This window comes from Danio rerio, chromosome 4 (genome assembly GCF_052040795.2).
Source record: "Danio rerio strain M-AB ecotype USA chromosome 4, GRCz13ab, whole genome shotgun sequence".
NCBI lineage: Eukaryota > Metazoa > Chordata > Actinopteri > Cypriniformes > Danionidae > Danio > Danio rerio.
In genome coordinates this window covers 61,558,581-61,572,809 of record NC_141024.2, presented here as the reverse complement: position 1 = coordinate 61,572,809, position 14,229 = coordinate 61,558,581, and the positions used below count along the sequence as shown (strand labels likewise).

At 35.7% G+C, this 14,229-nt stretch overlaps 1 protein-coding gene and 1 long non-coding RNA gene across 5 annotated transcripts in view; one reads left to right on the top strand and one right to left on the bottom strand.

Annotated features, from left to right (window-relative positions):
- Positions 1–226: 226 nt before the first annotated feature.
- LOC137491061 (uncharacterized) lies at positions 227–14,125 on the bottom strand. The gene is made up of 16 exons (XM_088650292.1): positions 14,055–14,125; positions 12,697–12,802; positions 12,502–12,572; positions 10,971–11,155; positions 9,187–10,802; positions 8,385–8,609; positions 8,080–8,259; positions 7,830–7,977; positions 7,569–7,736; positions 3,155–3,165; positions 2,682–3,048; positions 2,512–2,604; positions 2,278–2,426; positions 2,024–2,197; positions 1,718–1,926; positions 227–1,637 (listed from the first exon to the last, which is right to left on the bottom strand). The coding sequence occupies exons 5-16, from the start codon at positions 9,198–9,200 to the stop codon at positions 1,393–1,395; spliced, it is 1,983 nt and encodes a 660-aa protein (XP_088506418.1). The 5' UTR covers positions 9,201–10,802; positions 10,971–11,155; positions 12,502–12,572; positions 12,697–12,802; positions 14,055–14,125; the 3' UTR covers positions 227–1,392.
- LOC147845134 (uncharacterized) overlaps positions 6,810–14,229 on the top strand; it is a 23,515-nt gene continuing 16,095 nt past the window's right edge. For 3 of the 4 annotated variants that reach the window (XR_015484270.2, XR_015484268.2, XR_015484269.2), the window contains exons 1-2: positions 7,857–7,994; positions 8,089–8,212. This is a non-coding gene — a long non-coding RNA (uncharacterized LOC147845134). Of the gene's footprint in view, positions 7,995–8,088; positions 8,213–14,229 lie in introns of all 4 variants that reach the window. The other variant, XR_015484266.2, reaches the window with a different exon arrangement.

The following is a 14,229-nucleotide window of genomic DNA, read 5'->3' as shown; positions in this document are numbered from 1 at the left end:
CACATGGAAAAAGGAAAATGACTTTTCCCGGTCATTTTCCTTTTTTTTTTCTTTTTTTTTTTAACTATCATGTCATTTTCAGGTGAAGCGGGAAAAGTGTTGCACTTATCTGAAAAAGCTTCAAATGTTTTAAATAATGAAGTGTATTTTTTTTCTTTTAAAGTATTACACATTTTTAAATGAAATTGTTTGAATGATTTGTTAAATATATGCCAAACACTGTGTCTTAGTTATTTTATAACTTTTATTTAGTTTAAAAAGCATAATATGCACTAAAACAGAACTTTGTGACACTGGGTACTTTCTGCAACTTTTTAATAAGAATGTGAAATAACAGCACAGTAGAAGACTGTATATATAATAGTAATATCAAGTGATAACAACACTAAAGAAAATAAACAACTTCCAGTACATACAAGTGCAACCAAATGAACAAAATCTGAACATTAATCAAACAACATAGAGACAACATAGGTAATGAAGAATTAACATGCCAGGTTAATTCTCAGCAGTGAGGTCCATGTCTGCTGACGTTAAAAGCCTTGAATATCTGAAACAAAAAGAAGACGACAACCAGAAAGTGCACAATAATTTGGTTGAAACTTAAAGATGGGTGTAAGGGAGGGTTAAGCGCAGTTTGAGCGTACTTACCAGACTGTAATTCCACATGTGTCATACAGAATCCAGAGAGAGAGGAGAGAATATGGAGTAGCCTACTCACACTCTCACTACTGCATAAAGAAGACTTATGAGAAAAAAAGAGCAAAAGACAAGTCAGTAAAAGAAAATACAATTCTCTGAAAGTAAAGGTGAATGGTTTGTAAGGCCCACTCATTCAGCCTATTACAACCAAGTCTCTATTTGGAGAGCAATGTTGTTGCTTGGCAGTGCAGAAAGAGTACTCCAGGGTGAGAAGAGCAGTGATGGTTGTCCAGAGAGAGAGGAGAAAATATGGCCACAGGTGGAAACTTGGAGTTGGACATGTTAGAAGTGAGTCAGTATGGGGGGTGGAAAGATGTTGTTTTACATCCAGTCCAATTCCAGCCCTTTCCCGGCAAAAGATCTCCTCTTTGAGCCATAATCATAGAATAACTCCTCATCACTCGAAATGTCTTTTGTAGCAATGAAGAGAATGATGTCTCTATCATTAAGGACATACAGCCTGGGCCGGATATTGGCTCTTTTGCTGGAGTGACGGATCAGGCGTCCATAATTGAACTTCATGGGATGGCACTGGCAACTTTCTTCATGTGCGTCAATGCACATGGCTTCATGTTGTTTGTTCTCATAAAAAAACAAATGGCCAGCTCTGATGCCGCTTGTTGAAGCAATTGCCATCCCATCTTCATGGCTAACCAGCTCGCCGTGGTATTCACAGACAACCTCCCCGATCTAAAAGGGTCTTTTGGTGAAAACACCATCGCCCTTGTCAGGGACGGGCCTGACAGTCAGTCCTTTCCAGCGTTGAGACAAAATAATTTTTTTCACAAAGCTGCTGTCGATGACCAAGTGCAACCTGGCAACAGGTTTCCACTGCTTCAGAACCACTGCAGCCTGTGGGACGTTTGACGTCCACCCTTGTTTGTCCATCCAGCGGCTTATTTTGGACTCTGATGGCTGCTGTCCAGTAAAGTGTTCTAGAAACACAAAACACATCAGTATTCGGCTATTCTCACTCAATTCCCCTGTTTGTGTCATTAATCATCTGTATACTCACCGAGAGCATGCTGTTCACGCAGCTTGAGCTGCTCACTACGCCAGCGGTCATAGCAGTGCCTCTCATGTTCTGAGCCACACAGCTCAGTCCTGCGTGACCTTTTTGGAGGAGGCCCCTCCAGAGTCACTGGACAGAACTGCTCAAGAGTTTTGTAGGCCGTCTGTTCGTCCACCCTTGTCTCACAGCAGGAAGCTCTACTGGACCTTTGTCTATAAGATCATAAAAAATAAATATTGAAGGAAGGAAAGGCAAGGCTGTGGGTTGCAAATTTAAAAATAAGGATCATCCCAGTTGTTAGATGCTTACGGTGTTTTCCCAGCAAGCTGATCTAGCACACTTAGAGCCAGAAACGGATCTGAAGACGTTCTCCTCATGTAGTTCCTTTCAGCTGCCACATTTCTCTCCACTTCTGACAGGTTTTGTGCTGCTGCCTCAAATGCTCTCTGGGCATCGCCACACGTCACACTGGGAAGACTGTATCTGAAACACAAGGCATCGTAAGAAGGCAAAAAGTGGACGGATGAACATGTAGAGTTAAACACAGGTGTAATGTTGCTTACTTGTCATGTAGTCTTTTTAAGTCGTTGGAGGGATTATAAATCGATCTCCCACTACTTGACACAAAAAATGAATCAACTGCCACATCATCCCCGGTGCGGTTTTCTTGCAGCATTACTGGCCGCACCTCATTGAAGTACAAGTTGAACCACTAGTTAGAGAAAGGAAAAAAATAAGTCTAAATTTGACACAATACATTTATTACTGTTATTATATAAAAGACTATATAAACTTACAAGTTCCTGTTCGTGTGACAACGGTACTTTGTGCTCCTTCACTGCAACACAGACACCATTCTCTATACGGCTCCTCCCCTCCCAATCCTCAACCTGCAAACAGACAGTTTTGCACATTGATGAAGCATATAAGAACAAAGAAGACAATGTACGGAAAAACAAACACTTACAGTCATGTGTGTCACAATTCCAGGCCGCTGGACTAGCTTCAGCATGATAACAGCCTCCAGGTAGTACAGGACGAGCAGCCGTTCATTTTTAGTCAAACAGTCCCCTGTGATGGCTCCTGGACCCTGCATTTTGCATATCACGGCCTGGAAATCTTTGAATGCAGCCTCCAAAACAGCAAGGCAGTCCTTTGGCAAAACTTCTTTGCCACAACCAAACTCTGATTTTTTTGCTGTGACCTCCATGCTCACTTCTTTGGACATGCCACTCTGTATTCCATACAGCACATCCATAAAACTCTCACAGTCCTGGAACAAAGCTGGATTGTTGTGGGGAATGTCCGTGGAGGTAATAATGTATTTCATGAACCTTGAAAAGAGATCAACATTGGGTTTGTTACAGTCAGAACACAGCACAGCTGACATGATTAGTTAGCATGTACATGGCAAACTTGTGGTGGTTCCACATTACTGACCTCTTGAGACTCTTCGAGTACCCAGCCGGCATTTCAACGGTGATTCAACGTTGAATCAACGTCAGGTCTATGGTTGGATCAACGTTGAATTACCTTTCGATTTTGCAAATTGGATCAACGTTTATATAGTGACGTTGTTTCACCGTCGGACCACCACCGGTGATTCACCGTTGAAATCACAACGTTGTTTCACTCTTACCTTCTTCATGGGTGAATTATGGTCGTTTTGTAGACGTTGAATGAAGGTTGAATTACCTTTCGATTTTGCAAATTGGATCAACGTTGATACCGTGACGTTGTTTCACCGTCATACATTTCAACGTAAGTTAAATAGAAATTACATACAACGCAAAGTCCATAAATATAGCAAACAATTTTTTACTAATAAAAAATACACGACACAAATACACAACTTAGTCTGTGTATCAATTTATTTAATACACACCTCATTATTTCATTTATTCTAAATATACAGCAACATTTACAGCATACATAGTTCATTAAAACCATGCAGGTTACTATACATGCTGTACACTCAAATACAGAAAAAAGGCATACAATTAAATAGTCACTTTTTAATTAGGTTTCATGAATTAAAGTTAATGTTTACTAACATGAACAAAGAACAAATACTTGTACAGCATTTATTAATCATTTAATTAATTGAAATATGTCCCGATGCTATTAAAATCAAAATGTATGCTTGTTAACATTAATGCACTGAGCTGACATGAACTGTACTTTCTTTATATGAAAGATGCTTCATTGTTCTTTGTTCATGTTAGTAAATACATAAACACTTACTAATACAACCTTATTGTAAAGTGTTACCGTCTTCAGAAAGACAGATACTAACTAAATTAAAATTAACTAAACTAACTAAATTAGTAACTAAACTACGCTTCAACCATCACAGTCTCCAAAATACAATTCTGTTTACAAAGTTTACAAAATACCCATTTTTAAAGTGGCTGCAGTAAAAAAATAAAATAAAAAACATCACTCACAACTAAGAATCACAAGTGAAATACATTACATCTGTTTGAGGTTTTATAGGTTGAGAGAAAAACTTGAGGTAAAAGATGGCACTGGGGACAAAGAATCAAGTGTAAAACACTAAAACATCTATATCAGTCTAGCAGTTAAATACATATTTATTTCTCAAACACCAGGTGAGTTTCCTACAAAATCAATAGAGGTTTGCTATTCCAATTCATTGTAAATGAATGGCTTCACTTTCACAATAGTGAAAACTCATGCTATAATCTAAACCTGACATTACTCCTTCACTTTGCAGGTCTGCATGCTAAATATTTAGTAGTTGTTTTTTTTTGTATAAAGTACATCTATTGTGTTTAGCATTACTGCAGCAAAACTGAGCACCTGTGACAGTGGAACATAGACAAATATTTCAGTAAATCATCAAGAAAATGTGTAGAATATATGGTTTGATTCTCTCTCACAAACTCAACAGTAAAAGCAATTTGTTATTCCATTATTATTAGTATCATAAAAATTGTATGTTCACATGGGTCTTATAATAATGGCTCACATTTGTGAATGTAGGACCACTATTTCACTATTACATGTCACATTAAGTGGTTATATAGGTTCTGTTATTAATTACTTGTGTCATACCAGAGACTTGTTAATCTTCAGAACACAAACTAAAATATTTTAGATTAAATGCTCCTCATCCTCTACAGACAGCAATGGTCCCAAGATGGTCATTGTCAAGATAAGGCACAAAACACATTGTCAAAACGTTCCATGTGACTTCAGTGATTTCAACTGTGAACATACCAAGCTCCAACAACACTTTAGTGAGGCAAAACAAAACAGTAAATACAAATGTGTTTGCATATATCTCTCCCGCATCAGATCAGCGTGTGTGTTTACTACGAGCAGTATGCACACACCATGACCTGTTGTGGCAAAGGTAAACAAGTTATTTTTACAGTACTTACTGTGATTTAACCTTTATGACAAATGTACTGGACCTGTTACTATACCTGATATATCACTATCTTTTATGAACACAAATTTCACTGTAACGGGTGCTGTTGTTTTGCTCCAGTTACACCTTTAGAGAACACCGTACTAGTCAGACATCCATACAAAAGCAGAGAGTTTGGTCTTGTGTAGCAGAACTGCAATAGATGTCTGTCTGTCTAGGCTGACACTGGTTTAGGCCATCAGTATGTCCTTGATGCCCTCAAATGGAGCTTCCAGAAAACCTGCAATAAATGAAATACGAGGTTACAACTAAGTTGGTATCAGCTATTATACAAAGTGAAATTCAAATATTTATTTTTATTGAATCCAAATTTGTCCTATAATATCGCCACACTCAATAATTTTGACTCATCCATCTGAATATTCCTAACTAAGAGAAGTGAAGAATTAGGTGTGATGTTGTCAGGAAGCCCTTCGCCACCACCGGTGCCAGCATTTCCAGAATTCAAATTTCAGATTCTCGAAAAAATTGCTTTTTTTTTTTTTTTTTAACCAAGGCTGCAGTAAAGAATCATGAAACATTCAACACATCTAATAATTACAAGTTGTTGTAAACCATTACATGTACTGTAAAAGCTGTTTAAAGCTTTTTAGACATGGTTGAGAAAAACTCTAGAAGGAGTAGCACTTCTGTAAAAGTCTGCATGTAGGACAGAGAATAAAAGGGATAGTTAAAAATTTGTATTCTGTCGTCATTTACTGACCACATTGAACACAAAAGAAGATATTTTGAAGAAAGCTGCAAATCTATTTAACCATTGACTTCTATAGTATTTTTTTCTACTATGGAGGTCAATGTTTACAGGTTTTTAGTTTTTTTTCAGAATAGCCTCTTTTGTGTTCAACAAAATAAACTCATAATGGTTTTAAACCATTTGGGGAGTAAAATGTGAGTAAATTTTCATTCTTGGGTGAACTATCCCTTTCAGTTGGAAAACACCAGAATTCTTAAGTAGACCCTTTTCGCAAGACAGATGATTTTCACGCATTTCATTTGTCATCTTAATCCTCAAGTTTTTAATATTTAGATTTATTTAAATAGCATGTTTATTTATTTGTTTTAATGACATTGAATAAAACAACTTCTCAATGACATCACATGTACTGGACCTGCTACACATGTATCACTATTTTTTGAATACAAATTTCACTGTAACGGGTGCTGTTGTTTTGCTCCAGTAATACCTTTAGAGAACACAGTAGCAGTCAAGACATCCATACAAAAGCCTTGGTGTGGAGTAGCAGAACTGCAGTCTGTCCAGGCTGACACAGGTTTAGGCCATCTGTGTGTTCTTGATGCCCCTCAACTGGACCTTCCAGAAAACTCAGAAAGTTAAAACCCATTACACCTTTTATCTGCTACTATACAAAGTGTAATTTAAGCATTAATTTCTCACTAAATACATATTTGTTCCCCAATACTGTCACATAGTATAACATCACAACATGATTTCACAATAATAATATCAATATAACAATATAATATCACAACATAGCCTAACAATCAATAAACAAACAGATTAGAAAGAGAATATCACCAACCAAAGCACCAAGAAGATTTAACAGATAGTTAAAGGTAAAGTAAACTTACATGGACAAAGCCTTTTCCATTCAATGCTGTGCAAGTTAGTGCGTCTCTGGAGTAAGTTACATGTCTAAAAGCAAAAACAACAACAACAGTGAAACGACAGCAGTTAACTTTGTAATAATAACACTAATAATACAGCGTATAAAATGGATATTGTTTTATAACGTTGCTCAGTAACTTTAAACTGCGTTTGGAGTTTATCGCTTTGAATTTGCCATAAAAACGCTCATTTAGACTAACGTTAAACATGTGACATTACCTCGAGGTTAGCTGCGCGTCACCGGAGCGCAAACAAGAGTAAAAACAAACTGGAAAGTTTTAAATGCTTCAAAATTCGAAACACTACACCTCAAAAGTCACGTTTAAGATACACTGACAAAATCGGGGGGTAAATAAAACGTTAAAGCATCTAATAACACGCTTACCTCTGAATTCTGCTGCACTGCAGGTCAGGTGTTCGTAATTAAGTGAAGTGAAGCGCTGCGCGTGGCCGCGTGCGCGGAGTCCTCCAATACCATGGTAACCAAACATGTTGAATGTTGGGTAAAGCCATGACGTTAATTCAACATACAGATCATGATAAAAAAATGTCAACGTTGATTTGTACAAGGATTTCTGTAACTTTTTTCAACCATTTATCATTCAACATTGTTTCAACATTAAAGCAACAACTGACATATTTTCAACCACATTTCAACGTTGAAGCCTTGTCATATGCAGGCTGTTTTTCAACCATTCAACATTAAACGTTCTATCAACATTATTTCAACGTTCAAAACACAACTGACCTTATTTCAACCATATTTCAACGTTGAAGGTCGGTCGTGTGCCGGCTGGGTAGTTGAACACTGTCCATTTTGAGAGCTTTGTATCTGACAAGATGTTAAAGTACTCTCGCACTTTCTCCACCCGCCGAACAAACATCAAGTTTGGCTCAGTGGGGTCCATGTAATGCAAGAACCTGGACACTGTTTCCACCTGAAAGCACACATTTCACATTAAAATAAACTGTACTGCATAAAACAACACCCATTCACTCATTTTTACATATATAATTTCACTTGAACTTACTACTTGTTTGCTGTTTTTATATCCTAGGTCAGTGTAAAGGTACTTATTAAATCCTGCTAGAAGGGGGTGGTCAATGGAGTGCTTTTTGTACAAGCCTTTTTTGACCTTCTCCACCCTCACTGAAGAGGTCCACATCGGTCCACCAGTGCTGAAATAGAAAAGCAGGTGATGAAAATGACTTTGTATATTAAAGAGAAGTCATATCCACAGTGTATATTTACTTTCTGGGAATGCTGATATAAAAGTATACCTCTGATAGTACTCTCCAGAGCTCTCGTCAGATAAGGACTCATTTGGAGGCTCCAATGGACTTTCTGCACCTTCTCCAGAGCTTTGAGGCACAGAAGATGTTGTCGACCGAGCTGGTTCCGGGAGGACTGAAGGTAAGTTATTAATCACCAACCCCTTTGACTGCATCTCCGCAATCATCCTAAAACAAGGAACATAAAATAAGGTCAAATAAACAATACAAAAAAATGTATATTTATTATTATATGCAGATGTTAGATTTGAAGTCAGATACATCAAATAAGATAAGCACAACTGAATACAAACCTGGCCAGAGGATTAGTAGAGTCCAATATGTCACAAATTTTTCCAAACTCCCAGAAACGTCCTTTGTGACAGAATTCAGACAACTCCTTCTTGGCCTCTTTGACGACAGCCTGGATCTCTTCTTCTGTGCTGTTCCTCATACACACCTTCCTGAGATGCCCAGGAAGAGAGTGAGGAGCCTTTTTGCACACAGGACAGAGGAAAAACATCCTGCTGTGGAAGGATCTGTGTGGATAATAAAATCAAAATGTTATACAATGAAGAGACCAAGAGCAGCTTTGGTAAGGTTTGGGGTCCACCACACCCCACCCCCAACTCCAGGTACAGAAACAAAGAAATGAGCACACAAACACACACAGCAATGTCTGCCGGATATTTTGATTAGAGTTTTAAGACAAAACTTAATTTCATATTAATATAATACTGTTACTAACCATATTATTTTAAACGTATTTAATAATATGACATTTATTATGAGAGAAGAATAAAATTGTCTCAATTATTTCTTAAACCAAGATCATACCAGCAGTTAGGATTTACAAGTCAAATATAAAATAACAACACAACTAGTGTACAAACTGCTCTCCTCTCACAAATATCTGTCCTCTTCAGAGGTTTTCTAAACTTCTAAATTTAAAAGTTTTTTTTTTTAATTATCTAGAAGAACTAAGTTCTAGAAGACTCTTTAGATTTTTAAAGATTTGACTTCCACAAACCTAACTAACTCCACTGATAAAATGATACAAGCTAAACTGAGCTTAAGAAGCCTGCTGCATAAGGCATACTGACTAAATGTACTTACTGTTTAGAAGCCATTTCCGATGTTGAAATGTGAGTTCGGTCCACTGGTAAATTGCAGCAAGCTGTAGCTGAAAATGATACAACTGTAACTTTACTGAGATGAGATAAGCCTCTTTAACCTGAGCTGGCAGCAGATCAACAGCCTATCAGGAGACAGCATCCAACAGCAGCCCAATCTGCCCATCCCCAGGTGTTAATGGCCCAATAGGGGCAGAAACAACTTTAAAACAGCTACTACAACCCCAGATAGCAAAATACACTCGGGCCAGTTCCGGCTAGATTGTCGCCTGCCGAAGACTTACCCCTCGGCCCAACTCCGGCTGCCGGACTCGGGCCCGATTCCGGCCCGAATCAAGCGGGCCAGATGCGGCGGCCGTAAGCGAGCCGACGCTGCGCATCCGCGCCAGAATCGACGCGAGGGTAATGTGCGCTGCGGCCCGGAGCTGGCGCGACTCCGTATTTATACACCTTATAAAACCTTTTGGTATTACATTGGTACTTAATATATGGTATTACAACCATTTCAATTTATACAACAGCAAACACAGGCTATAATGTAAACACAAAGTGTAAGCACTGCGTTTAACCTTTGAATAAAGTGCAAACTGCATACACATTCTGTAACGAAAATAATCAGACAAATGACAAAATAAATAAATGTTAAACGTTTATTAATTGCAAGAAAAAAATAGTACTAAAATTGTATAAATAATTTTGTAGTGCACAAGAATATCAATATAAAAACAACAATAAAACAACACATTAAAGACACACAGAAAGATTTAAACAAAAAATCTAAAAATTACACACAAACACAGATGTTTTTAAAACAACCCTGTTTTCCCAATAGACTTGAATTAAAAATTTGTACAAACAGCTAAATTTTACATAAACCTAAATATAGAAACCAATTTAAGATATAGCAAGAAACATCTTAAAAATACCAATGACAATCCGCAAAATATCCAAGTCAAACTTGTAAAAAGTACTGCAGAATTCTGAAGAAACATCTTGAAACATTTTTAATAAAACATTAAAATAATAATAAACAAACAAATATATATATATATATATATATATATATATATATATATATATATATATATATATATATATATATAAATAATTGCAGAAGTATAAAGTCAAACTTATTTTTAAATAAACTTGAACAAAATCAATTGCACAAACAGCAAGACATGAGTGAGATGATTATACATTTCATATATATACACGTCTTGTGCAATTTTATATTTATAATTTTATTTGTATTACGTTTATTAAAAATGTATCAAGATGTTTCTTCAGAATTTGGCGCACACACATACATACATACCTACATACCATACATATATACACACACACACACACACACACATATATATACATATACATATAAATGCAAATGAAAGAAACAAATTGTTCAAGTATCAGGGAACATCCTAATACACTTAAAATGTTGTTTAAAAAATAAAACAAAATAGTGATGTAGACATTTGACACATTAGCTTTCTCTTCTTTCTTCCTCCATCCCGGTCAGGGGCAAGTTGTAGCTACCTTGTAATGCATTTTTCCACTTCTTTATCAGTGGCGTGGTATGGACATTTGTCCTCACTCCATCTGTGATTAAAAGATAAACAGATAATTAGTAGTGAACAAGTACTAATGTAAAAAAGAAAAGAAAAAATTAGGAAAAAAGTAGGCTACCTCAGAAGCAAAAAAAAAAACAATAAAAAAAAAAACAAATAAACTTAAAACACTTTGAAATTAGCAAGAGCTTGAACTTACCAGTTTCTTCATTTGTTCAGGCTGCTCCTTTAGTTGATTTTCAAGCTTTTCCAAATCAAATTGGCCAAAGGAAGGTCAAATGTGTTTACATCTGGAATTTCATCACGTCTGTTTTGGTTTTGTGAGAATCAGGCCCAGCTGCTGCTTTATGACGTTGCATGATTTTAAAACTTCAGTCAGTCGTGCTAAAAAAGAAAAATAACAGATTAGTATAAATCAACCTGTAGCTTATTCTCATACAACTTCTGTAAATACAACAGTGGGTTAGACACTGCTGATATCCTCTAGTTGATCTTTACTTTCTAGCTGCATTAAACCTTAACAAATTTAGTGATGTCTTCAGTTCTTACAAAGACATCACGAGATGCAATAAGTTCTGTCTTGATCTAAAACTGCACTAGAACAAAGACTGTAAATGTTCATAGGTGTACTGCAGGAGTGTCCAAACTTTTTGGGCCGAGGGCCAGATGCAAAAAAACAAACGTTGTCGCGGGCCAAATTTTACATACATCACACAGACACGTGTGTATATATATATATATATATATATATATATATATATATATATATATATATATATATATATATATAGTTGAAGTCAGAATTGTTAGCCCCCCTAAATTATTAGCCACCGTTTATTTTTTCCCCAATTTCTGTTTAACGGAGAGTTAAACATTTTTTTCCACACATTTCTAAACATATTAGTTTTAGTAACTCATTTCTAATAACTGATTTATTTTATCTTTGCCATGATGACAGTAAATAATATTTGACTAGATATTTTTAAGACACTTCTATACAGCTTAAAGTGACATTTAAAGGCTTAACTAGGTTAATCAAGTTTATGTTATGTAAGTTTATGTAATCAAGTTTTGTTATTTTATAACAATGGTTTGTTCTGAAGACTTAAGGGGCTAATAATTTTGACCTTAAAATGGTTCATAAAAAAAATTAAACCGCTTTTTATTCTAGCCGAAATAAAACATAAGTCTTTCTCCAAAAGAAAAAATATTATCAGACATACTGTAAAAATGTTCTTGCTCTGTTAAACATCATTTGGGAAATATTTAAAAAAGAAGAAATAAATCAATGAGGGGCTAATAATTCAGACTTCAACTGTGTATAGACAGACAGACAGACAGACAGATAGATAGATAGATAGATAGATAGATAGATAGATAGATAGATAGATCATAACAAGAACTGCTGCTTAATTGAATGCATGTAATAGCGACACCCGGTGGTTATTTATTGAATTATTCATTTTTGTATAGCGGGCCAGATTCTATTGATATTTATAAAAATAAATATATAAAAAATATATAAATAAATAAATAAATATATAAAATATATAAATAAATAAATATATAAATAAATATATAAAAGATGGCCCGCGGGCGTAGTTTGGACACGCCTGGTGTACTGGAATGTACAGTATCTGTGCATCTTGATGGTGGTCTTAAGATTTCTGCCATAGTCATTGACGGTGATGGTACTTGTGGTGCTGCATTGATTTCTGAAATCTTCATACCTGCCTTTTATCCAGCCTCTTTGTTCCAAGTAATTTTTCTTCATCACGGTATAGATGTGTCTATACTGTCCCTTGATCAGATACATTTACAAAACAAAACATCACTTTAGTATAGTGCCAGGGCAAAACTCACAGGTTGTAATAGATCAATGACATAATGTTGACAATATGTGTTTAAAATAATTGCAAACAAACCTGTTCTGTCTTTAGATGTATGACGGGCGAACATCATCCTCATCTGTCTACCAGTCAGAAATCACAGTTGCGTGTGGATGTTTGAGTCGAGCTTCCTCATATGCATCTATAATAAAACATCACATTGTTGTTAACCTCCCGTAAAGAAAAGTTCAAATCCTGAAATACTATCAAAGTTAATTAATGCATATAATACCTATAGTGTAAATAATCAGTACACAGAAGGTTGCACAAGATTTATTCGGAGATTCATGCAGAGTGACAGCCTTATGAATCTGAGACATAGATTTGTAAGATGGCCAAGCACATGCATAATTCTGTACCCATGAAGATTAACCTACCATTGTGAAAAATGTTTGATGATGATAGCCAATAACAATAAACCATTTCAGCTGTTTGTGAAGCAATTAGTAATGTAATGTCTGAAAAGCTCAATCTATGTTGAAAATGTATCAGCAGTTTACAGCTTATAATGGACTTTTAGCACACAACTATAACATGCCTATTCACGTTCAAAAAGAGTGTGCCATTGACTTCTTTGGTCGTGATGTACTGCAAAATGATCTCACTAACCTTTGTTAAACAAGAACAATGAGACTTAACCAACAAATATTGTTACCCATTCATTTAAATCAGAATTTATCACTGTCAATAACATAAAAAACAAAAAAAAAAAACACATCAAAATCTGCTTTAAGACGTTCAGTTTTACATTAACTGACCATTACAGCTTGAACAAAAGATATAATTGATTCACATAGGCTAACACATATGAATTAAAGTGCACACTAATATATTTCTCTTGGATAATTTAAAGAGAATAGTAAACAGTCGAGTTTCGATCATTTTTGTGACTAACTGCATAAACAAGATAAACAATAATATTTTATTAATCCAAAACGATTAGTTTTTATTTACACATAATCACAGAATTAATACTGTTGGATAAGTATACGCCTGTACAATGATTTTTTCAACATCCACGGTACTTTATAATGTTAAATCAGGAAAAAAACACGTTTTGCCTTGTTAGTTAATGGATTCGTCTACAGAAACTTTCTTTAACGCAAAGTTAGCATACACACAAATTCGTTTCATGTTTCTTTAAAATAATTAAAATAGTTTTCAGTTACTACACACGTTACAATCTAACATTGTGTAAAAGGAAAAGGAACTTTCAGACGTGTTTGTAACTGTTAGCGTTAGCATACATTAGCTCTAGTCGTGTTTCTTAAAGCAAGTTACATTTCGTATCAAACTGTTTTAAATTACTAAACGCTGTTACAACCAAACACCGTGGAAATGTTTTAAGCTCTAAATTCGCTAATTATACAGAACACAAGCAGTAAAAAGCTTACCTTTCTGACCGGAATCCACGTGAATCTTTGAAAAACCAAACTTTTTCTTCTTGTGATCTTCGTGCCATGGTGGTTGACAACCAGCTTTTTGGAGCATTACCGCCACCGTCTGGATTGGAGTGTGGATCATGAGTTTAGTCACGCATGTGTTTATTATGAAACCAACTTCTGCTTT